This window comes from Crocuta crocuta, unplaced genomic scaffold (assembly GCF_008692635.1).
Source record: "Crocuta crocuta isolate KB4526 unplaced genomic scaffold, BGI_CrCroc_1.0 scaffold102, whole genome shotgun sequence".
Taxonomy (NCBI): domain Eukaryota; kingdom Metazoa; phylum Chordata; class Mammalia; order Carnivora; family Hyaenidae; genus Crocuta; species Crocuta crocuta.
In genome coordinates, this window is record NW_027530019.1 from 11,610,059 (window position 1) to 11,635,797 (window position 25,739).

The 25,739-nt window shown below is 43.7% G+C and overlaps 1 protein-coding gene across 5 annotated transcripts in view; it reads right to left on the reverse strand.

Annotated features, from left to right (window-relative positions):
- Positions 1 to 24,447, reverse strand: part of MAPKBP1 (mitogen-activated protein kinase binding protein 1) — a 53,219-nt gene extending 28,772 nt beyond the window's left edge. For 3 of the 5 annotated variants that reach the window (XM_077764612.1, XM_077764611.1, XM_077764609.1), the window contains exon 1: positions 23,615 to 24,247. In XM_077764612.1, coding sequence (XP_077620738.1) covers positions 23,615 to 23,731 — 117 coding nt within the window. In that variant the 5' untranslated portion in view covers positions 23,732 to 24,247. Of the gene's footprint in view, positions 1 to 23,614; positions 24,249 to 24,382 lie in introns of those variants that run through there. The other 2 variants (XM_077764610.1, XM_077764613.1) reach the window with 2 other exon arrangements.
- Between the last annotated feature and the right edge of the window lie 1,292 nt (positions 24,448 to 25,739).

The following is a 25,739-nucleotide window of genomic DNA, read 5'->3' on the forward strand; positions in this document are numbered from 1 at the left end:
CCCCCCCCCCCCCCCCCCACCACCACTCTCTCCTACAGAACATCTTGTTTGTCATTCCAGGTCCAGTATTCTCTAGTACTGTCTGGACTCCCTGCACTGGCCCTCCCCAGAGATGTCCTTGGTCTTTCCACTGGCTCAGAGAGATAGGCATCTGAATGTGGAAAGGTCATGTAAACAGGCCAGACTGTACTCTACTAAGAGTGCTGGAGGCCCTAGGTGGTGTGAACCAGAAACATGTCAGAGGTGTTCACGTCTATAGCAGGCTGGTCTACTCCTAGTCCAGGCCAGTTTCTAGAGAGGAGAAACCCAGAATCAATTAGGGTGGTTTTAGGATCTCTCCTCCTTTCTTACTGTCCCAGCTGGAAAATTCAAAGTTCTTCTAGAGGGATGGCTTAAACTCTTATCTCCAAGGACCATTTTAGTTCGACTTAATTGGAAAGAAATGCCCTGTGGTGGCCAAAGACCAAAATAAGTCTCCTAGGACATTACAGTTAAAACCTATTCCCCAGGAAGGTCCCCAAGAGTCCTCTGTGCTTCCTGGGGATGTGGACCAGCAATTCCAACACGTGTCTACTCACTGACAGAGGCAGTTTATTCCCAGGGCCCCATACCAACCCACCTGGCAAGCACCACACTTGCCAGTTACCCTGGGCCTACCTGAGGCACTAAACCTAGCATAGGATAAACTGACTGTCCCCTACTCTCTGTGTTCTTGGTTGTTCACCCTAACTTATGCCTCCTTCCTCACTTTTTCTCAGTCTCATGATGCCCTAGCACCCAGTCACCCTCTGAAAGGCCTGAGCAGCAGGCAGGCTGACTGGAGAGCACAAATACCCCTGGGGAAGTCCAGGGGACACTCAGCTCAGCACACCACTCCCCATCTTGGCACTGTGCCTCCAGCTAATCCAGAGGGAGGGGTGCTCAGAACATTCCTGCTGTACCAACTTCCTACGAGAGAGAGAGAAGAGAAGAGAGAGAGGAACCCAAGGCCAGCATTACCCACAGAGATGGGAAAGGTCACAGGATCAAGTGCAGTGAACTAAAAGGCTGCTCAACTCCTATTCTCTTCCAGTGTGAATCATTTCAGGCAAATCCTTTGGATCCAAATTTGCATCAATCCTTCCTTTATGCCTCAGCTTTGGTCCCAAAGAATCAGACCAGTCTGCTGGTTCTCAGCTTTCCTTCCCTCTGACAGGAATTTGGGTAGGTGTTTTGTGGGCTGATGATCCAGCTCCACAGAAGATTCATTCTGAAACTAGCCTGGGCTTTCAAAATCAAGCTAAAGCAGAAAGGAGATATGAGTTACTCACACCTTTAAGACCAGTGTTGGTCAAACATTTTTGGCCATGAGCCATGGTAAGAGAGACAGTTTATGTTATGGCCCAGTATACAGATACAAATACATGTGTGCATGTGCATAAAAATGAAATCAAGGTTTCACAAAATAATACTTATTCTTGCTGCAGGTGATATACCCTATTTTCTATTACATTCTATTTCATTAAAAAAATTATTCTGGTCATGGCCCACTTTATTGATTTCATGACCTACAAATGGGCTGGAAGTTCCAGTTGGAGAAACCCTGCTACAGACCATCTTTTCCTACTGGGCCTGGGCTCCAGGCTCTGATCTCTGGCAACTGTGTGTTCCTCATGCACTTCCCTCCTAGGACTCCTGGCGGTGGGACAGACATCCGGGCTAGGAAACCCCATGGGCAGGAGTTTGCCTGGGCTCAAAACTTGGATTATTTTCAAAGGATTTATGGTTTTTGGCTTTTTATGACTTTCTGAACAACTATCCAAAAACAAAAAGGCAGTTTCCTTTGGCTCTGTGGAGTGGGAGGAGCAGGGGAAAAACATTCAGGGGCATCAGCTGGTTTTTATTTTATGTCCTAACTCAAACCAGCTTCCTGTTTGCAGGGAGGTTTTGGGCTGAACTCCACTTTCAAAGGATTTCAGAGAGTTCAAAGATCCAGCAGGGCCTCCAACATCTAGGCTTATTTTGAAAGGCCCCAACACGATGGAAATTGTAAATGGACTGTCTCCCTGTCATAACCTCCATATCCTCTCCTTCCAGAAAGGTGGCACAGCTCCCATCACCATAAAAAATGGAGCCAGACCTGAGTGCCCCCTGCAAACACAACACCAGCTAACCACACCCAAGTTCAAGCCAGCTTCCAGTGGCTCACGACAGCTGATGGTGCCCTTCCTTTCCCACCTCCTCTTTCAGAGACAGCACATTGGTAGCTTGAAATCACCACAGTGGGAGAACTTACACCGTGAAAATCAGCAAATGCTACAAATCAGGGCTCTTTTTTGTCCCCTCAGAGAGCCTATAAACATTCAATAATATACCACCAAGTTCAGGTCACTACTATCTCACACTTGGGCTACAGCTATAATTCCCATGTGTTTTCTCCACTTCAGGCCTTACCCCCTAGAGTCTTCTCAACATGGCAGGCCACAGTGATTCTTTTTAAATATATGAGATCGTGTCATTACTCAGCTCAAAGCCCATGGGCTTCTCCTCCTAAAGTTCAAATTCAAATACTTTTACTCTTTTTATAAGACCCTAAATCATCGGGCCTCTGGCTCCCTGTCTGACTTCATTTCCAACACTCTCTCCCTGTTCCTCTACCTCAGCCACCCTGGCTGTCTCAAGAACCTCAAGCAGATTCTAGCTTCAGGTCCTGCATATGCTTTTCCCTCAATTAAAATGGCTCTTCCCTCAGCTATTCACAAGGCTAATTCACTCAGGTCTTTGCTCAAAGGTCTCCTCCTCAGAGACAACTTTCCAAACTAGCTTTACTGTTCTCTCTCTATACCTAACTTACCCTGTTTTATCTTCTTCATACCACTTAGATTCAGATAGAGACCCAACACCGACTATATTTCTGTCCACATACTTACTGTCTGGCTTACTATTCAGATGACAATGAGCACAAAGGGAGCTTAATGGTACAGGTAATATTTCATTTCTTAAGCTTAGGATGGGTACACAGTTACTCATTCTATTATTCCACATGTCTTTATTATATGTCTTAAATATTGCATAGTAAAATTTTAAGGAGTCTTTTTTTTAATGTTTATTCATTTTTTTTTTGAGAGAGAGAGAGACAGAGCGAGAGAGAATCTGAAGCAGACTCCAGGCTCTGAGCTCTCAGCACAGAGCCTGATGTGGGACTCCAACACACAAACCACAAGATCATGACCTGAGCCGAAGTCGGATGCTTAACCGACTGAGCCACCCAGGTGCCCCGCATAGTAAATGTTAAAAAGAGAGAAAATATATGGTCTAGGACAGGACATGGGGCTCAGTATCTCGTGAGTACTATAATTCATACCCTGGCTTCTCTCCTCATCCTTAAGCAATAGCATTTTGACACTTACCCAACAATGTTGGGGGAAAGGGTACAGAGAACTCAAGAATGTGAGTTTTTGTTTGTTTTAGGTTTCTTACTTAAGTGCTTCTAGGACTGCACATTTTTATGATGCTCTGAAATGCTACTTCCAGAAGAAGCTTTCAAGAACCACTGTGCGTACCCAACTCCTGACTGCAAAGAATGGTGGCAGATGATGAGCGAGGGCCCCCTCAGCCTGGGGCCCTGAGTGACTTCAATGAACAGTCCCTGTGCTGACCCACACTGAATACGAGCATGAGCAAGAAATGAACTATTTGTTAAGTCAGGGAGATTTTGAGGTGATTTTGTTACCACAGAATGACATAGCCTGGCAATTTTCATACTTTTTGGTCTTACACCCTTTGGTTTCTTTATATGCTTAGAAATTATCAAATATCCCAAAGAGCTTTTGTTAGTATCAGTATATTAGAAATTACAATGGAAAATTTTTTTCTTCCTTAAATAGTTTATTGTCAAGTTGGTTTCCATATAACACTCAGTGCTCATCCCAACAAGTGCCCTGCTCCATGTCCATCACACCCCTTCCCTTCTCCCCACCCCCATCAGCCCTCAGTTTGTTCTCAGCATTCAAGAGTCTCTCATGGTTTGCCTCCCTCCCCCCAACTATTTTTCTCCTTCTTCTCCCGCATTGTCCTCCGTTAAGTTCCTCCTAATCCACCTATACGTGGAAACATATGGTATCTGTCCTTCTCTGCCTGACTTATTTCACTCAGCATAACACCCTCAAGTTCCATCCATGTGGCTACAAATGGCCAGATTTCTTTCTCATTGCCATGTAGTATTCCATACAATGGAAAAATTTTTAAACATTTGTTAATTCATTTTAAAATAATAAATCCATACATGTTAATATTCTTATTAAAAATAACACTATTTTGGGGGCGCCTGTGTGGCTCAATTGGCTAAGCGTCTGACTTCAGCTCAGGTCATGATCTCACAGTTCATGAGCTCGAGCCCTGTGTAGGGCTCTGCGCTGACAGCTCGGAGTCTGGAGCCTGCTTCTGAGTCTGTGTCTCCCTCTCTCTGCCCCTTCCCCGCTTGTGCTCTGTCTTTCTCTGTGTCTCAAAAATAAATAAATGTTAAAAAAATAAATAACACTATTTTCCAAAACAAAATGAAATTCAGTGAGAAGAGTGGCACTATTTAACATTTACATCCATTAACTTACGTCTCTTTAATGTCTGGTTTAATAGTAAACAGCTGGATTCTCCTATCTATATCTGCATTCAATCTGTTGTGATATGCCATTCTAGGTGAAGATGAAGAAAATCTGGCCTCATTGGAATATGTAACTGGAAAAGAAGGGATCCCATAGGTCCCCTAAAAGGGGACCCCAAGGGTTCTCAGACCATACATTAAAACCCAATGACCTAGTCCCTTGTGAATACTATAGGGGTTTTCCACAGAAGGAAGCAAGCTCACTGGTGTGAGAGTTGTGGCCTCAGCAACACATAGGAAACAGAGGCAGGGAAGAGATCCTATGAGAAAATAGCTATCCTCCGAGTCTGGGATTGGGCCCAAAGTTCCAACAGGAAATTCAGCTATAAACCCTCACAGCCTAAATGCCAATGAAACATAGTACAAAAGACACACCAGTCCAGATAACTGATTACATCCAGTGACTTAGGACACAACTACTCCAGGCAGTTGGTACCCTGATACAGCCACACAGTTCTAGGAACACTGCTTCATGCACAAGTAAAAACTCAGAAGAAGAGAGCACCCACGTCGTATTCCACAGTGCTCTCCTCCACATCCAAAACACAGCCTAGAAGCAGAGAAAATACTCAAGGTGCGACCCAGCCTCTGCTTTAGCAGGTGGAGAGTGTTGAGATAGAGGAAAGCCTACACCAACGTGAGATGGGGTATCATCTGTCCCCAGAAGCGAGGCTGCAGGAAGGCAGAATTACTACAGACATACTGCAAAGGAGGGCTTGAATGCCCACCACTCCCAGCATGTACTAGGCAGGGCAGATTTGTATCCTCCAGAGAGAAAAAAGGAAAGTGAAATTATCCCTCAACTTAATGAGATAAAGGGATAACTTCATAATAGCCTATTCCCAAGAGAGAAGGAAAGACTAAAAGCCAACTGTTTAAGTGCTCTTCTGGCTCTCATTAAAGTAGATGGAAAAAACAGGTGGCTCAGGGGCAACAGACAGGACAACTCACTTATACCAGGTAGAATAAAATTTTCCAACGTGCAGACTGCAGCTTATTAATGGGACTTGAAATTGACTGACTTCATGCATAATGAATAAACAGAACAGAATACAAAATAGATCTCATGGCATGTAGTAAGGGCAAGTACTGATCATGAAACTTTTGTTTAGGGGTGAATGTGTTTTGGGTCACAATATAAAATTTATTTCTTGGGGCACCTGGGTAGTTTAGTCAGTTGAACGTCAGATTCATGATTTTGGCTCAGGTCACGATCATCGGCCTCCATGTTGAGTGTGGAGCCTGCTTAACATTCTCTTCTCTCTCTCTCCCTCTGTTTCTCTCCCCTGCTCATGCACAAGTTCTCTCTCTCTTTTTTTAAAAAAATGTATTTCTTAATGTGGGTCATTCTCAAAAAAGTTTGAAAATCACTAGGATGTTATAGAAGATCCTAAGGTGAACAATACAGACTCTACTCTCAAAATCCATTAGGGAAAATATTATAAAGCAATCTGGTATGTAACAGGGTCATAAGAAACATATAAAGTGCTCAAACAGGAGGAAGAGAAATGATTTCTGAACAGGATTAGGAAAGGGAAACAAGGAAGCTTTCTTGGAGGGTGAGATGGTATTTGACCTCAGCCTTGCTTGCAGTGAGGGTAGGATCCTGTCAGGTGGAAATACAGACAAACAGAATTCTCAGTAGAAGAAGCTGCATGAACACAAGTTTGACAGAAGGAAATAACAGAGCAGGTGAGCACTGATGAAAGCAGATTGTGTTAGGAGAATAAGTCAGGAGAGGTAGACTGTAACCAGACCAGGAAAGGCCTTCAATGCCAAACTAAGTGGCGTCATCTGTAGGCTCTGGGAAGCCACTGAAGGGTAGCAAGCTGGAGACATAATCAAAGCTATGCTTTGGTGATGATGTATATGAGACAATACAGGCAGGAAGCTCAATTAGAAGGCTGTTACAATAGTTCAGATGAGAAGTAATGAGGATCTAGACCAGCATGAATATAGTGAGAATAGAAAAGACATGATGGATTCAAAAGTAATAAAGCAAATATAATTGGCAAGCCTGGCCACCACACAACTGTGAAGGAAGAAGACAGAAGACTCAAATTTTGAACCTCAGAGATAGGAAATATGAAAAGAAATAATGCCAGGATCAGAAAGCAGACCTGGGTCTGGATGAAGGAGGAAGGATGGGAGCCCATGATGTCTGTTTTAGATGTGCTGAATCTTGGGGCGCCTGGGTGGCTTAGTCGGTTAAGCGTCCGACTTTCGCTTAGGTCATGATCTCGTGGTTCGTGGTTCGAGCCCCGCGTCGGGCTCTGTGCTGACTGCCAGCTCAGAGCCTGGAGCCTGTTTCAATCTGTGACTCCCTCTCTCTCTGACCCTCCCTTGTTCACGCTGTCTCTCTCTCTCTCTCTCCTAGAAATAAATAAAAAATAAATTAAAAAAAATTAAAAAAAAAAGATGTGCTGAATCTAAGACACTTTAGGGATATTTAGGAAGAACCACAAAACATTCACTTTAGCAACATAAACATGGAATTAAATGCTTGGGAAAGAGGTCAGGGCTAGAAATAGGTACCTGAGAAATATTCACATGGAGGTGAAAACCACCACTGAAAGTACAAGAGAAGATGGGAAGGGAGAGAGAAAACATGGAGAACCATGGAGAACACCTATTTTTAGAGTAGAGATGCTGGGCAGTTAGAAAGAAAGGAGGAGACCCAGGAAGCCAGGGAAGGGGAGAGCTCCCAGAAAGGAGGGGTAGTTGATATAAGGGCCAAAAATAAGTTAAAGAGGCAAGAAAAGAACTATCCAGAGTCCAGAGCCATCTGCGACACGGGTGACACACAGCACAAGGTCCCAAGAGGCCCAGACCTTTAAACACGCAATTCCAGGAATCCTGGGCAGGGCTGTATAAGCTTTTCTGCTCGTGCTCGCTCTCTCGCTCTCTCTCTCCCTCTCTTTCTCTCTCTTTCTTTCTCTCTCTCTCTCCCTCTCTCGTCCCTAGATCCGATCATTCCACAAGAGCTAGAGTAGAGGTACCAGTCAAAGAAAGATCCAGTCTACAGAGCCAAGACAATGACACCGATAGAGAAGGGCTTCTTGCTTGAGACCATGAGCTAATGACTGGTTTGGATTTGCTCTTCTTTTCTTAGTGTGAGAGGCCACTACAGGGAGTCTTTGATGGCAAGTCAGCAGCTGCTCCCTTGAGAAAGAGAACTAAGAGGCCAGATCCACAAAAGGCCAGGGTCATCTGGGATTTAGCTGACCCCAAATTGGTAAAGAAACCCCAGCAACTGGGAGGAAGCCGATCTCTGTTTTTGTTGCCATGTTTTTGTTGCCACCAATTTCTGTCTTCCCCCTTCTCTCTTTCTCCACTTCTCAATCCCACTAACACAAGTTATAAAAACCTGAGTTAGAAGTCATTCCAGCCAAACCATGGGCTTGCTGTTTCTATAAACAAGCATGTCACAGACCTGTCCAAGGCAGAGCACTCTCTGCCTTTCCCTCCCTTCCTGCAGGTTAAGAATAACTATGCTTGTCTCTTGCCCACACACTACACTCTAATCTCACAAAGCAGATTCTCAACCAGATTCTGAGAATTGCTGCTTATGCAAAAGCCACAGAGGAAGCCCAAGGCCAGCAGGCTTTGTGCAGAGACTTAGCCAGCTGGACGGAGACCCAGTGACTGGCCTGGGGAGGGGGAGGGGAGAGGCGGGTATCATGCCCAAGTTCACTCACTCCTGCTCCTTCAGAGTCCAAAGTGCCATATGGTCAGAGGCAGGAAGGGACAGGATGGCCACTCCAAGACTGTACAACAGATCTTGCCTCTTCACTCTGCTCCTGGTCTCTATCCTGTCTGGCAGATTTATAGTTCCACTCTCTGTACCACGAAGGCTTCCAGAAACAAATAACTTCCAATATGACAGAAAAACCAGGCTCCCAAGCTTAGAGTTCAGCACTTGTTGGGGCTGAGCCAATTCTCTGGTGCTGGGATTAAAATAGCCTCAGCTTCTAGGAAGGTAAATCTGCCACTGCTTGGGAGGAGGTGACCTCTAGCCATAAACTCCTGGAGACTAAAGAACAAAGGTTCCCAACCCTGGCCTACCAATAGAATTACTCATAGGGTTTAACAGGGTTTTTTTCAGATATCAGTCCCGGCCCTACCCCATCCCTTGCTTCCACAAGATTCTCAATCAATTGATATAGAGCTAGGTTTGAGAATCTGCATATTAAAGCTCTCCAAGAGGCTCTAATAATTAATCAGATAGGGAAATATTAAAGTATTTTGCCTTTTATTTATGAATTTCAGTTCTCCCAGGACTAAGGAGGAAACAATGTTCTGAGTATTTTCACAAGAATATCCAGACCTGGGGCACTTGGGTGGCTCAATCAGTTAAGTGTCCAACTCTTGATTTCAGCTCAGGTCATGATCTCACAGGTTTGTGAGATCAATCACCGTCAGCAGAGAGCCTGCTAGGGATTCTCTCTCCCTCCCTCTCTGCCCATCCCCACTGGCGCTCACTTGTGCTCACACATGTTTGTCGTCCCTCTCAAAATAAATAAATAAACATAAAAATAAAAGAATACCCAGACCCATGGGGTATAAGCAGTCTTCTGCAGAGAGGGTCTATAGCTGTAAGAGCTACCCTTCACTGAACGTGTACTCTGCCAAGAACTGTGCTAAGCACTTTACAAGATTATCTCGGGGTGCTTGGGTGGCTCAGTTGGTTAAGCAGCCGGCTTCAGCTCAGGTCATGATCTCATGGTTCATGGGTTTGAGCCCCGCGTCGGGCTCTGGGCTGACAGCTAGCTCAGAGCCTGGAGCCTGTCTCAGATTCTGTGTCTCCCTCTCTGACCCTCCCCTGCTCACACTGTCTCTCTCTCTCTCATAAATAAATTTAAAAATTTTTTTTAATTAAAAAAAAAGATTATCTCAATACCATTGACAAGTTTTTGTTTTTCTTTCTTTTTAAAAAAAATTTTTAATGTTTTATTTATTTCTGAGAGAGAGAGAGACAGCGTGAGCAGGGGAGGGTCAGAGAGAGAGGGAGACACAGATTCTGAAGCAGCCTCCAGGCTCTGAGCTAGCTGTCAGCACAGAGCCCGATGAGGGGCTTAAACCCACGAACCGTGAGATCATGACCTGAGCCGAAGTTTGACGCTTAACTGACTGAGCCACCCAGGCGCCCCTGTTTGCTTTCTTTTAAGTACGCTCTATGCCCAACACGGGGCTTGAACTCATGACTCCAAGATCAAGAGGTGCATGCTTCAGCCAGCCACGCCAGACTCTTAACAACTTTATAAAGAACTAGTATTATCTCCATTTTATTGATGAAAGAATCAGGTAACTAGTGAGTGCAAGAACCAGGATTTAGATCAACGTCTGTCTGCCTGGTTCCAGAAACTTTGGCGACCTGAGGAGGAAGTTCAGTTTCTCCCAAACCACCAGAATGGTGCAATTTGTGAAAGAGTAAATAGGCCAGTCACCATGCTTATGTGGAAGCATCAGGGACAGAGCTGAGAACCAAGGTAGAAGGCAGAGGCCATAGGATGCGGAGGGCAATAGGGTCCTCTTCTGCTACCTTTCACCTATTTTCAAAAATTAGCAGGTATTTTTTTTTTAAAGTAGGCTCCATGCCCAACGTGGGGCTTGAATTCACAACCCCAAGATTGAGAGCTGCATGTTCTACTGACTAAGTCAACCAGGAATCCCTAAAAATTATCAGGTCTTGGGGTGCGTGGTCAGCTCAGGTTATGATCTCATGTTTCATGAGTTTGAGCCCTGCGTTAGGCTCTGTGCTGACAGCTTGGAGCCTAGAGTCTGCTTCAGATTCTGTGTCTCACTCTCTCCCTGCCCCTCCCTGCTTGCGCTCTGTCTCTCTCTCAAAAATAAGTAAACATCAAAAAAAATTTTTAATTAGTAGGTTTTATCAGTAACTGAAATGGATCTAAAAAATGGGTTCTGACCTCTCCTCACTGAATGGTTGCAGAGAAAAAGAAATAGAGGTCTTCCAATGTCAGAGTATCTATCCCACCTGGTCAGAGCTTGCTCATGTCCAGCCAGCACTAGAATCTAGAGTCAGCGAGGACAGCTGACACTTTCAAGGCAACAGATATTACAGCATCAGAAACAGGAGAATCTGATTTCATGTGCAGATGGAGGACGAGGTGAGGGCAGCATGAGACCTCATATGAGAGTTCTGGAAATCAGAGCCTCTCACTAAAGCACTCAGTTTTAATAAAACCATCAGCATGCACCCAAGTCCAAAGAGCAGCTTTAACAACACAGTGCCTTGTACAGAGCAGGTGCTTCTCTCTCTCTTCCAGTTATGAGCAAGGCAAGGATAGGAGGTGCCTCAATTTAAGCAACCAGAACAAGGGAAATAAATTTTTTTCCTCTCTAGAGTCAGTCCTCTCTACAGCAAGACCAGAACCACAAACAACACTTTGTGAGCTAAAAATCTGATCATGAAGAAGGGTCTGATCCCTTCTCATTCACCAACTCTACACACCTGAGTTTTCTTAATCTTGTGGTTTCCAGACTTACTAACCATTCCTTATCTTGACTAAGTGTGCGAAGTGAATGCAATTTTTGCATTTGTAATCTGGGACAAAAAGGAGAATGGGAAGAACTCCTGGTACCCCTGTAATCATGCCAACTTGTGCCAGGAGACTCCCCTGGGAAGAAAGGTTTCTTCAACATGTTATTCTCTATAAAATGCTTATTTCCTTTCCATTCCAAATGCCAACACTCTGGATTAGGCCTTCAGAACCACATTCCCATATATAGCAATAGCTTTCTAATCAATTTCCTTACTGTAGACCCTGTCCTCCCTTCCCTCAACCTGTCAGAATAATCTTGCTATAGCAGAGCCTTGATCATGTCCCTCCCCTGCTCAAAAACTTTCAACGGCTCCTTACTGCCAACTAAATAAATTATAAATGTCTTAGCCTAGCAACCACTACTCTCTGTCAATTGATCCTACTTTCTTCTATTTCCTACTACTCACCTATATGAATCATGTGCATTTGTCAATCTGGATTATTCATTATTCTGGAAACTGGCTTTGGGGCTTTAGTTTATATTCTTATTCTACCAGGAATGCCCTTCCCTTCCACCACCCCCTACTGAAATCCTACCCTTCCTTTCAAGGACCAGCTCAAATATCACATCCCCTGTGATTCTTTGCATGCTCACCCTGGCCAGGATGATTCCTCCCTCATTGGTACTCTTACAGAAGCACTTAATTTGCATCATTCAGATGGTATGTACCTTGTACATAAGTTCTTTATGGATCTGTCGTCTCTCTCCTACCAGTCTCCTGGGAGGCAGAGGCTGTATCTACAACTCTGTGCTTAAAACACAGCGCACAGTATTTATTATGTATTTGTTGAGTCTATTTTTAACACTTTAAAAATATTTGTGAATACTCTTCAATTCATCTTACCCCGTAAGTTCTTTAAACTCCTAGAGAATTCCCCATCTGTCACAACCAGCCCTAGAAGGTGGAGCAGGAAGCAAGATTTTGATACCTTTCCAGAAAGACTGGGGAAGGCCTGAATGGAATAATCCATGTGCTTTAAATGATTACAAACAAAACCATTTTGTCCTTGACTTTAGAAAATACACACACGGCATGGCTCTTCACAAATCTGACTTAAATTAAAATTACAGACTAAGTCTAAAAAGATCAGAGATAACTTTTTAAGTAAAAGTGACAATATTATTATTTTAAAAGAGTTTTACTCGTCCTTTAGAATCAGAAATGGACGTAGCTATAAGTAGTTGTTCTGGATGTTGAAATTATGAACTTGTTTTCTTCCTTATGTTTCTCTATACTACTTGTGTAAAAAATCTTCTCAGAAAGCACATGTACTTCAGAAAGTATTAAAAAATACTTTGTTTACCAAAGCTAACCAAGGAAATATTTCTGAAGAAACAATGAGTTATTTCAAATTCAACAAGTTAATGATGAATTTGCAAGAAAACATTTTCATGTCCTGTTACACTAAAAAAAACCCTAAGTTTATTATTTCACATATATTGTTCATATTTGTGCATACTTTTGTGCTTAAATGAGCATACCGATTTTTAAATTTAAATTTTTAGATTAAATATGAAATACACATGCTTCAGTTAGAGGATTTTTATCTTTATTGGGTTTTTTCCTACTTACAAAAATAATACAGACTCATTGTAAAAATTTCCAACATTGCAGAAATATAGAAATGCAGACCATGAATGTCCACCATAATCTACTAACCCTCCCTGAGGTAACCAATATTAACAACAGTTTGGTATTTATAGCCTCACTTATTTTTCTATGCATATACTAACATACATGTTTTAACAAAAATATAAATAGTCATTAACATAAAAAACAGTTATACAATTTGCTTTTTGTCAATATGTCTTGTATACTCTTTCACATCAGTAACATCAGTACATATAGATTGACCTCATACTTTTCAGCAAGGACTAGGTATTTCATTTTATGGATGTATCCCAATCCCATTTTGATGGTTACTTGGATTATTTCAAAGATTTCATTATTGTAAATAACACAAAAAAAAATCATGTTATATACACACTTGTGTGGTATGAATGTTTGCATAGAACAGATCCCTAGAACAGATCCCAGAATTGTAACTGCCAGATCAAAAGATATGAATCTATTAACTCTCCTACCAATGGATATTACCAAATTGCCCTCTAGGAAGGCTGGATCAGTGAATGCTCTCACCAAGTGTATAAGGGCATGAATGCACTTGTTTCCCCACATCTTCATGGATATCTTCTTTAAGCAAACATTATTTAAAGAGACTATTTCACTCCTATTATATTAGACACTTAAAACAATGGGTTGTAAAATTAACACATTTTCACTCTGCCTTTAAATTCTTAGTCTGAAAGAAAGCTCTAGGACTAATTCATTTCCTGAAATATTTCTCAATACAAATGAATTGCCCCCAAAGAAGAAAAAAGTTATCTTTAGAGAAGTTACTTAGACACAGTAAATTAGGTAAATTAGGACTCCCTCCCCATTCACTAAACCGGTTTAGTGGTTTGACTTTTTTAGCTCCCAAAACTTATATTCATAGCCCTGAAATAATAAATTACACAGCAGTTCATATAAAAAATATTTCCTAAGCCTTCCTTTTGGTCAGGAATGTTAATACAAGTTAGAATATTGGCAAGAAAAAGGTACTGAAGTTAGGTCACAATAAAAAACTACACAGGGAGGATGATTAAATGTTGGAACAGAGGAGGCTGAACGTGCAAAAAAATAAGACTTCTCACAAATAGACACTTGAAGGAGTAAAATCTTGCCAGCAAATTAGAAAAAATTCCTTAATATTCTAGAAATCTATGGGCCCTGATAATATTAGCAACCCCTAAACAGCTATAAACTTATTTAGACCTTACAATGTGCTTTCACATTCATTAAATCTCCTTTAATCCTCACAACAGCCCAAGGAGGAAGCCATCAGTATTCTAATTTTACAAATGAGAGGGAAGCCAGCTCCCTCCCTCACACATGCACACACACGCCTGACTACTCAATAAATGGCTGGCTCGAGGAAATGCAGCACAGGCATCACTTGGGAGCTTGGTAAAATTGCACAGTTCCAGGGTAGGCCTGAATCGGAATCTGCATTTTAACAAGACCACTGCCTCTTGCCCGTACCCACTAATCTGTCTGCACATTAACTCTTAGAAACCTTGTTCACTAGCCAGTTCTGGGTTTGCTATGAGGGAAAGTGTCTAAGACAGCTGCTGTGGGGGCTTTGCAAAATGCCTGGGGAAGGAAGGACATCATAAGGAGAAAGGACATGTTTAGAAAAGTTTGCAACAGGTTACTATGTCATATGAAAACAATCTTAGATGTTGTGTGCTTTCCCAAATAGAAGCTGACCAATAAGCATCAGGGTAACTAACAGAGGGAGGCCCACAGCCTGCCTGTTGCGTGCATAGTTCGGACAAGCAGCTGCTTGCTTTTCTCCAACGCAGCAGTTGAGAGGGGGCAAGGGTCAGGGTTTCTGAGCATGCTCTGAGCTCCTCCCCCATAATCGCAAACTGCCTGCGGGCTGCCCTTCACCCAATCCACCTGGCTTGGGGCTTCCTCTCCTCGGACTAACTGGAGCAGCTGCAGGAAAGCATGTATTAAGATCCTGTGCTTTTGTACTCATAATGTTAGCATCACTGCCTATCTGAGGAAAGAAATCAAAACAATACAAATCTGAAATCAGGTGAGGCAAGACACTTGCTCAAGGAACTAAGCAAACTTGGAGCCTGACAACCAGAGTCAAGTGGACAAATGACCTCATTTTTGCTCTTTTTCATGTTCACTGAACTCCAGTTGGCATCATCCAGGTAGGTTCTGGCACAGGGCATTCTTAGATCCAGTTTTTTCCCCACAGAACACAGGCATTTTAACTCAGCGATTCTCCACCGCTTCAAAGACACGGTCAGTTGTAAGTAGGGACAGGCACAGAAATAACAAAGAGGTGGAGTACAGAGATAAAAAGGTGAGGTTTGGGGTAGGTAGAACTAGCAAGTAATCAGGAGTGTGAGCTACACATTGAGTCAATAGCCAATTAAGGGCAGAACAGGTTGAAGGGCCATGAATCCCACACACGAAAACAAGCAAGCCATCTGTTGGTCTCCACTTCATTCCCCCACCTTGCTCCAACCCCAGAGAGAAGAAGCAACTACTTTCAGCTTAAGGTCATCTGATGCCACAAAACTGCCCACTGTCAACTTGACATTCACATACCCACAGTGAACTGTTCCTAATGGTACCACAGGGCAAGAAGTGGAAATCGGGAGTTGGGGTGGGAAGAAAAGCAAGGATGTGGAGGTAAAGGAGGATTACCAAATGATGACTCCAAAACAGTCTGAGGAATCTGTTAAATCAATTTTTATGGGGAAAGTAGGGGGGAAAGTGTATTTTTTTAAGGTACTGCCCTCTTCCAGGCTGAATGCAGGCTGCAACTCTTGGCTATAGCAATACTGGGCACACTTTTGTGCTCAGTGTCACACTGTGCACATGAAGACTCTCTGGGAGGAGCACAGAATCAAGATTAAGTGCGGGCCGGGCATCTGGGTGGCTCAGTCAGTTGAGCATCTGACTCTTCATTTTGGCTATGGTCTCACAGTCATAGGATCGAGCCCCCCATTGGGCTTTACATTGGCAAAGCCCTGCTTGGGATTCTCTCTCTCTCTCTCTCTCTCTGCCCCTCACTCGCTCTCTCTCAAAATAATAAAACTTAAAAAAGAAAATAAAGGAAGAAATTTAGAAAAAAAAGATTGTGTGGGCTTTGTACTTAGGATAGCTGAGGTCTGAATCCCAGCCCCGCCTGGCTATGTAACCCCCAGCTACTCACCTAACCTCCCTTAGCATCAGTTTCCTCACCTACAAAACGGGGACAGTAACACTGCTTATAGTAGGGTGATGTAAAACATGAATGAGATAATATATGTAGAATGCTTAACACAGTACATACATAGCAAAAGCCAATAAATGTTAGTCATTATTACCACTACAAGTATTATTATTTCTAGTATGATTTTAGGAGAGTAAAGATAAGCACAGGAAGCACTGACAATGGAAGTTGGAAAAAGTGGTTCCAGTCAGCACACTGCCTGAGAATGCTGAATAGTACAAATCCATAATGGATTTGGGGGGGGGGGGCGAAGAAACTTGAAAAGTAAAAGATCAAACAGTCAAGATCAAGTCCTTGGGGAATTAAATTAAAAAAACACATTAATCACATAACACAAAACCTTATCTCCACCCTCACCCACCTTGATGAGACTGTTAGCATCACGTCCTTCAGAAACTACCACCCACCACCTTGGCAGTGTTCCACTTCTTGACGTTGGGTGGTGACTACATGGGGGACTATGTTAGGATTACATACAATATTATATTATAATTCTTCACAAACTTTTCTGTATCTGCTATATTTCATAATTTTTTAAAGTGTGTTTTGTTTTTTAAGTGCCAGCACCTTTAACAGGATCAGCTGTGTATATGGGGAAATGGCAGAGGCACCACTAAAGGAAAACCAATCTCAAAGCCTGATGAGACATATGGGAAGTTAAAAATTGTAGTGTGCTCAGCATGAATGAGAAGCAATGTTCACATCCAGAAGAACCTAAGAAATTCCCTTCTCCGGATTCCTCCAAAAGAGAATTTGACACACTGAAGAAAAATCAACCATGTGGTTTCACTAAGCGTTCCAAGATCTTAAGTAAATTTAAATCTCAGCTACGAAAGAAGGAGCAGGGAAGGGAAAACATCTTCAGTTTCATTCCAGTTTTAGGAAAAGATATAAGGAATATAAACTTAGAAATCTAGTTTTAAAAAGAAAAAAAGACTGTTTTATAGACGAGAGAAGCAACAGAAAGCGTTACAAACATTCTCTGTGATAAAATGAGAGGGGGTGGAATTTACTCCCTAGAAGTCTAAGAGGAGATACCCATCCCGTGATGTGAATTCAGTCTTCTGTAAGTACCCTTCAAAACAAGAGAAAAATGCTGTAGCCAATTAAGCAGCATTGTAGACTTGCTGATATAACTGCCGGGAAGAAGGAAACCAAGATGTGGAAAATGTGAACACTCAAAAATACCAACCCTAAAGACCCACTCTGCCCAATCTGTCTGTCATACTCACTTTATCTCTGGCCCTCCCCCACTGTAGCTTTCTTTTAATTTTAAGAGTAACAGAAGTTAAGGTAAAACCCACAGTGTGAACTTAATTGAGTAAACATCCAAGCAGGTGGACAGCTGTCACAACTCCACTGACAACTGCTGTAAAAGGAAGCTGACAGAAAACCTGGCCTTGTCCTGCACTAAACAATGGAGCCCGAGGAGAGGCTTAGCTTGTAGCAGTGGGAATGTGATGTATAATACAACAAATCCTTCTGAAAACACTGTAGCTTGTTTTCTTACCAACACTGCAGTCGGCCCATAAAGTAAAACCAACAGATACTCTGAGAACAACAATGCAACAGACCACGTTCCCAGAGAGGCTTAGTTTGAATAAACAGAGTCCCAAATTTCAAGCCCTGGACTGTCTTCCAAACAAAGGGGCAGTGATAACAGCCACAAGCCCAACTTTAGATTCAGTGGGTTGACAGAGAGGTCACAGAAGTCAGGCTGAAAGCTCGCTTCTACCAATGTTTTCTCACGAGTCCAGAAATGAAAACATACAGGTGACAAAGAGAAGAGAGAAGTGAAGGTAGACAAATCTCAATGGCCCCAAGAACATTCAAAATATGGGCAGGAAATAATACAGTGACTCAAACTGATCCAAGAGGGGACACTTGCCTTAAATTACAAGTGAGAGGGGGAAAGGAAACTTGGAAAGCAGCAGCACTGTCAGACTTTGAAATGAGTGAGACCAAGTAGATGAGGGAAGGCCTTGCAAGACAATGTAGGGCCTGGGCTATTTTAGACAGCAAAGGAAGAGCTGGGCTGGGGAGAGAAGAATCCTCTCTCTCCAGTGAGAAACACTTTGAAGGCTGAGGGCAGCTGCAGGCACCGGAAGGAGAAGTGAAGCGGAGATCACAGGGACAAAACCATGAGAACACCTCACACTTTTCATTGTACACCACCTGTTCTGAGGATCTCAAGACACTTTCCAAGCCTTACTTGAGGAATATATCAGGGACAGAAGGCTCAGCAAGAAGTTGCCCAAGGTCATTCACAAATGCAGGCGAAGGGCAGGGCTCCTGCCCACAGGGGCCTCTACCCTTTGTCATCTAATTGCAGGTGGGGAGTCCCAGGAGTATGTATTAATCACTAAATACTCTGGGTTCCTATGAGTGCCAAGCGAAGTGGGTAGTGGAATGGTGACATAAAAAACTGGCCAAGACTCAGGGATATTATCATAAAGTTTCCTATTCCTGCCCACAGAGGAAATTCCTGCTGATCTGTCTTAGTAAGGCAATTTTTTTATCAGTTCCTCATATCTGACCCTACAACAGGGCAGTTCACTCAGATCTATCTCTGACAAAACAGTTTAGAGAGCAATCAGTCTAAAAGACACAGCGGAGATAACTATTCAAGGAAAAGAGTACACTTACTGGGCTAGCTTTCTATATTCTCAAGAAGCCTCAATGAGGACTTGGGTATGAAGTCAATGGAATTCAGGGTCCTAGCACTTAAGCCAGGTGTTCGTAACCCAGCAGTGGACTTCTGGTGGAACTTAATGTATCCACAACTACTAAACTCTATTCCCAGAGCTTCTGATTCCATATAGCTTGGATGGGGCCCAGGAATGTGCATTTTTGATATGCTGCACAAGTATCCTATCTCACTGCTGTCCTGACTCCTCCTCTAAGTTGAGAGCCATCAGGCTTGAACCAATGATCCATGAACACTTTGAAAATGAATATGCTTCCCCACCATCAATGAGCAGATTAAAGAGTCTCAGGACTGGGGCGCCTGGGTAGCTCAGTCAGTTAAGCATCTGACTTTTGATTTTGGTTCAGGTCATGATTTCACAATCATGAGATCAAGCCCCGGGTTGGGCAGATCAAGCCCCGCGTTGGGCTCTGCACTGACAGCACAGGGCCTGCTTGGGATTCTCTCCCTCACTCTCCCTCTGCCCATCCTCTGTTCACACACTCTCTCAAAATAAATAAATAAACTTAATATTTAAAAAAAAAGAGTCTCAGTACTAATACCTGGACCAAGCAAAAGCAGAAATTAGATTATTGCCAGTTTTTTTCCCTTCCATGAAAATCCCCTGCACAAACTCTTCTTAGAGCCACATATGAAAAGGCTCCAAGCACCACCATACAACCAGACACAAGAAAATTTGGGGAAAAAATGAGATAGAGAAAGCATTAGACCCGTATCCATAAAAATTGAGAACTAGAAGAAAGCTGCAAGTCATCTTGCCCATTGTTTCCAAAGGAATAATACATAACCCAGATTGGATAAATGGCTATTAAGGAGGAGGAGGATTTCAAAACCTCTTCACTTACTTCTTCAAAATCTAGTAACTCTCCAGCACAGGCAATCCTTTTGTATCCCTAACTGAAATCATGCCTGCTCGGCTTCATTCCATTTCTGTCCTTTGTTAAAAGAGAAAAATGACCCAGCTCCTTCCACATAAAAATCTTCCGGAAACTTTAAGAAAAGAGGGGAGGGCCAGCTACTCAGAGCACACACATGCTTAAGGAAAACACAGCCTCAGCTGGGATCAAAGGCAGACCTGACAACTGGACAGGATTTGAAGTTGAAGGGTGTTTACAACTGATAACTTTTGAGTTACACTTCATTGAGACTCAGCAGATCTGGCATAAAACTTCAAATTACTCTTCTCCAATTCTATCTCACTGTAGACTTCCCTCCTTTAGAGAAAGTTTAATACAAATCCCAGCTCTCAAGTACCCATTTCTCCATCAATACTCTCAACCCCTATTTCTACTGGCTTTCATTTCAGCTTCTAACCATATTCTAAACATATTTTTAACCAGGTCTCTCCTGAATTAAAGGCTTTCATGAGCACTACCTATTGCATATATGTACTTCCCCTTCTCACTTGTGCTCTTCACTCCTAAATAGGCTACATTTCTACTTCTTTTTCAACATTTTATTATTCCTAATTTCAATTTATCTTTAAAGAGATCACAAACCTCCTGATTATTTCCTGTTCAAGAATTCCATGTTTATCCCCACTATATTGATGTCATTAAATTCTTTTCATTCATGTATTCATTTAGTATTCAGTGCATACCTTACACTATACTAAAGAGTATGTGTAAAAGAAATAAGGAGCAAGACCCTTGACCATAAGAAATAAAGACATACACAGGCACCTGGGTGGCTCAGTTGGTTAAGCATCTGACGCTGGCTCAGGCCATGATCTTGCAATTCGTGAGTTCAAGCCTCACACTGGGCTCTGTGCTGACAGTTCAGAGCCTGGAGCTTGCTAGGGATTCTGTGTCTTCCTCTCTCTCTGTTCTTCCCCCCACTCACACTCTGTCTGTCTGTCTGTCTCTCTCTCTCAAAAATAAAGATTTTAAAAGATTAAAAAATTAAAAGAAAGAAAGACATACAGAGGCACCTGGGTGGCTTAGTTGGTTAAGCTTCTGACTAGCTCAGGTCATGATCTCAGGGTTCATGGGTTCAAGACCTGCCTTGGGCTCTGTGGTGACAGCTCAGAGCCTGGAGCCGCTTCAGATTCTGTGTCTCCCTCTCTCTCTGCCCCTTCCCCCCTTGTGCTCTGTTTCTCTCTCAAAAATAAATAAACCTTAACATTTTTCAAAAAAAAGAGGGGCACCTGGATGGCTCAGTTGGTTAGGCGTCCAACTTCAGCTCAGGTCATGATCTCATGGTTCGTGAGTTCAAGCCCCGTGTTGGACTCTGTGCTGACAGTTCAGAGCCTGGAGCCTACTCCAGATTCTGTGTCTCCCTCTCTCTTTGCCCTTTCCCCACTCATGCTCTGTCTCTGTCTCAAAAATAAGTAAAACATTAAAAATTTTAAAAAAAAGAAGAGAAAGAAATGAAATGAAGACAGACATAAGAGAACAATTAGAGATTGGTCCCAAGATATGGGGCTACTCAGCAGCAAGCTATCTGAGGTAAGAGCTCCATAAAGGACTTCTGTCACCACCTTCTTTGCCCCTACCACCCACTCTCAAAGGCCTAGGTCTTTTGGTCTTCAAATTTTACTCCGAGTTAGTTATCTGTGAATCACAAGCTTTCTCACTGCTACCATGATTACCCACAGCCAACGCACATTAGAGCAGCTAACAAAGCTTTATACATAAAGTCCTAGATGGACTGCTACAGGGTAGGCTTTTAGAGTCATCTTAGGTCGGGTCTCAAATAACAAGTGGTGGGTGGTCGGGCATCTGTTGGGTTCTAGGCACACAAAGACAGCAACTACTTTAGGGTGCTAAAAAGAGACGGAAGCACTCTTGCTCTGTCAGACTATTCAAGAGTCATTCAACTTCAGCTAAGTATTCCCTTCATTCACAGCTCTAGGACAAACAAAGCCATTTAAAGCAGTTGGAAACACTGAATTCCTATTTGAAACAGGGATGTTTAATGGTGATGCCACAGGGATACTCTTTTTCACTGTTTTCCTAGAGAGTTTTTTCTCCTCTCTTGCCTCAGGACTCACAGTTCAAGCATCTCAACCTCTGTGAAGTCTTTCCTAATTGCCCTAAGCTGACTTAGGTTCCCTCCCCTGTGCTGCCCTTAACACCTTTAGGCTTACTTCTAGGACAGCACTCAACATACCATGTTGTAATTATTTGTTTGTATGTCTGACTAGCCACAAGCTCTTTAAAAAAAAATGTTTAAGTAGGCTTCCTGTCCAACACATGACTTGAACTCACAACCCTAAGCTGAGATCAAGAGTCCCTTAATGTACTGAGCCACACAGGTGCCCCTAGTCACAAACTCTTTGATGGTAAGGATATTTTATTCGTCACTGATTCCACCCATAAGAGGCACACAATAAACATTTGTTGAATGCATTAGTGATGAGTGATGAGTGACATGGGAAGTTTTAAAGAATACTGACTGTACCTTCTGGATTCCAGACCAAAATTATAGCAAGTATTAACAGTGAAGAACAAACTCCCATCATACACTTCTACTAACTATACCATTCTTGGTCAGAAAAAGAGGCTAAAGATATGAGAAGATTGCTCTAATGGTGGTGGTCACTGTCAAGTTATCAGCCAGGAATAAGAGAGCTTGCAGCATTAAGAATGATCCACCATAATAAGTGAGGGAACACTGTCAAATCTAAGAGTTTCTAAGTTCCAGGCACATCCTCCTACCTCTGGAGAATATGAACAATGAACTCTTTAATTAGAGTCCTAATATAGGTCACTCTCTCCACTGCCATGGAACCTTGTGGCCAATTTCAACTGAAATTGAAACATCCTGCTGAAACAGACAGGAAAGCTGTTCTCCTTCTGACCAAATCCAAGTAAGGTTCTGCTAAAGGACAGAGATCTGAACTAAGTCCTCCCACAATCCTGCCATGTTGTATGTTAGCACTCTAAATCATTCCTCATTGGCTTTACTCATCTCTGATGAGATACAGGCAAGGCAATAAAATGCTGCTTGTCTCAAACGCCTCTCCCCATAGCAATCCTGTACCACACAAGGCTACTGTGTTTGCAGGCTGCTAATATGACACAAAAGTCCAATCTGATCCTGTGGGAACAAAGCCCCAGATTCCTTCAGGGATTAAATGAATTGTCTACTTTTGTATTCCCAAAGTTGTAGAGGCTCAAAAAGTTGAAGAAAATATAAAGCCAACACTCCGACAAATGAGGGGATGGAAAGGGACTTGGCCTCTGAGGAACCTCTGTGGCAGGGTGGGATGTGGCTCTTGGCAGAGAGCAAATGAGATAGGCAATCTTCAAGGACAAACCAGGAGGTCTGTTTTGTTGGCAGATACCTGGCTCCTTTAATGTTATCATTCCTAAGAAGCCAAGAGGCTCCAGTTAAATTAATTTAGGTTTCTAGAAAAGGCAAATAAATTTGTTTTCACCCCAGGCAGAAGTATTTATCAAGCCAATTCCTCAAACTAGGTGTTCATTCTGCTACTATTGTCTTGTATAACCTCAGCAGTGACACTAATACCTGCAGCTACATTAGTCACATCTCAGCCCTTCAGAGAATATGTGGTCCCACTACCCTCTACGAAGATGGAAAACTGAGTCATCACTCATGAACTGGCTTCCCCAAGCACAGACTTAGTCTGTATTGAGGCCACAACTGAATCCAGCTTGCCTTCCTCCTATTCCTCTTCATGGAGAAATCTCAGCATGCCCACTGCTGCTACTCATTTTCGTTTCTCCTAAAACGAAATCATTGTTTTCCTGAGGGGCAGAAATGGGACACACTGGATCCTTCAGAGACAACAAGAGCGTCTAGTTCTCCTCTTTCCTAAGAAAGAGGAAGGTGAAAGAGGAACATGGAGCAGTGGAAGGGAGGATTGGAAAGGGGTGCCCCCATACTAGCACTCACCTTGGAGCTGAGGTCTTCTCGCCGGTTTCCTGCCTTACTCCTGCGTAATTTGATGGATGGGGATCGCAGTAGGTTCTTGATCCGGCTGGTAATAGTTGACCCTTCCACAGCCATCATGATGAGGAGCCCCAGGGGACAGTTCCTGGCCCAATCTTGTGACTTGTCTCAAAAGCAGCACTGCCTTCCCACTCCACAGGTCCTTCCAGTATGCCCTCCCACTGACCTGAGATGGCAGAGGCCACCTTACCTTCTGCCTAGTCGTGTCTGCAGCTATTATGTCAAAGTATTACCCTCTCCCTCCTTCTCATACCTGCCTTCAAGCACTGCGCTGTTTCTTACATCTGAAGGACAAACCCATGAAAAAGGGGGGGTGGGGGTGGCGGAAGAAAGCCTGAGCTGCAAAGAAATGCCAGGCCCACGCCTGCCTGAGGCGTTTAGCGGGAGGGATGGGATTGGTCCTAGAAGGGCTAGTGGTTGGTCTGGTCCCCGTTAATTCCCAACTGTTCCCATGGCAACTGCAGTGTCTAAAGAAGGAGATCGCCAAGGCCACTGAGGAGTCCCGTCGGGGGTTTTGGACACCAAAGCTGGCGGCCGCGGGGACTCTCGGCGCGGCGGGGCTCGCTGTGGCCCGGCAACCGGTTCTGCCACGGGAGCCTCCCTCCCCCACCCCCGACCCCTGCCCCTCCACAGGAGACCTGGACCCTTCTCTTTCACTTCCCTTAGCAGCCTAAGCTACTCGCCAGCGCCCCCCCTCGGGCCCAGCCTCACCAGCCCCAGGGCGCGGGGGCCACCCCGCTTACAGCGCCCTCAGGCATCGCGCTCGGCGATTTCAGCTCCGCGGCGGCGGCAGCAGCAGCAGCTATGGTGGCACGAGCGGCTCAAAACGCGAACTACCGCTAGGGCCAAGCCACGGGCTGGTGAGGCGGAGTCGAGGCGAGGGGGTGCGGTCTGTATCCAGGAGGGCGTTCTGAGAGTAGGCCAGTAAGGCTTATGGGGGCGGAGCCAATGAAGGGGCCTAGGAAGAAAAGATAGGACTCGAGAACTAAGGGTTCCGCACAGTATAGTCTCGGGTATCGCTCCTGAAGGAAGGTCAACAGAACGTGGCTTCAGAAGTGAGAGAACCAGCCTTTTATGGTATTATCAGGCCTCGTCCTCCAGAGAACTGCACTTCCCAGAGCCCCAACAAGACGGTAACCACGTCTCCATGGTGCTGCGGTTGCATTTGATAGGCCCGAGAAACCTTAGCCAAAACCAACTCCTTGCTCAAAATTACAAGACTGAGGTACAGCTTTAAGGCTCTGCTCCCATCGACCCCAAGCACTGGGATTTAAAGCGATTAGAATCGTTTCTGCTCCTCGCCTTCCGGCGTGTTGACCTATGACTCTCCTGAATAACTCTTCAAGATCGCTAAGAAGTGTTTTGAACTGGGCAACCTGATTGGCCAAGATCGAAAAAGGGGCGGGAGAGGATAGCAATAAACTGAGCTTGAAGTATGCGAGGGAAGGGAGAGAGACAAGTTTATGTGCCTGTGAGACATTTTCCTTTAGGCTCCAAAGTCTCACCATGCTTTCTCACCTGGAGTTAACAAAGACTTTCTTGCTCCAGATCTTTTATTTGTTCATGTCCAAATTTACTCCTTTTCCCTAGTACTGTTGCTTTGGCGAGGTCAGTCAAGCTTGGCATTAGATTTAATGGTATATAGTTTTTCGAGCTCATCTTGGGGGTGAGGAGTGGCGCGCGCACAGAAATACTCGTATTATTCCATAGAGTCTCAACCTGAGTTTATTTTCTAGTGAGCTTTTGGCCTCATTGCTACTTCAATAAATTACCTACGTAAAGGTTAGTATAAGCCAAGACTTGGGTCCCAGAAAAACTGTACACCGATGTATAGGTCTCACCCTATCCAAATCTTTGGAACCCCTGGGGGAGATGACCTGTTAGCAAAAGGATTAGGACCCTTAAACCCATTCCTTGTACAGTCATTTGGCAAGGTATGCACTTGTGTGTATGGTAGCCATGTACTTAAAAACGAGATCTGCAAAGCTCCCAAGTTGAAACAAGTCAGTAAAGTCACTTAGATGACACGAGGCTTCCTACCCTTCTACCGCACACAAAATGGGACTTT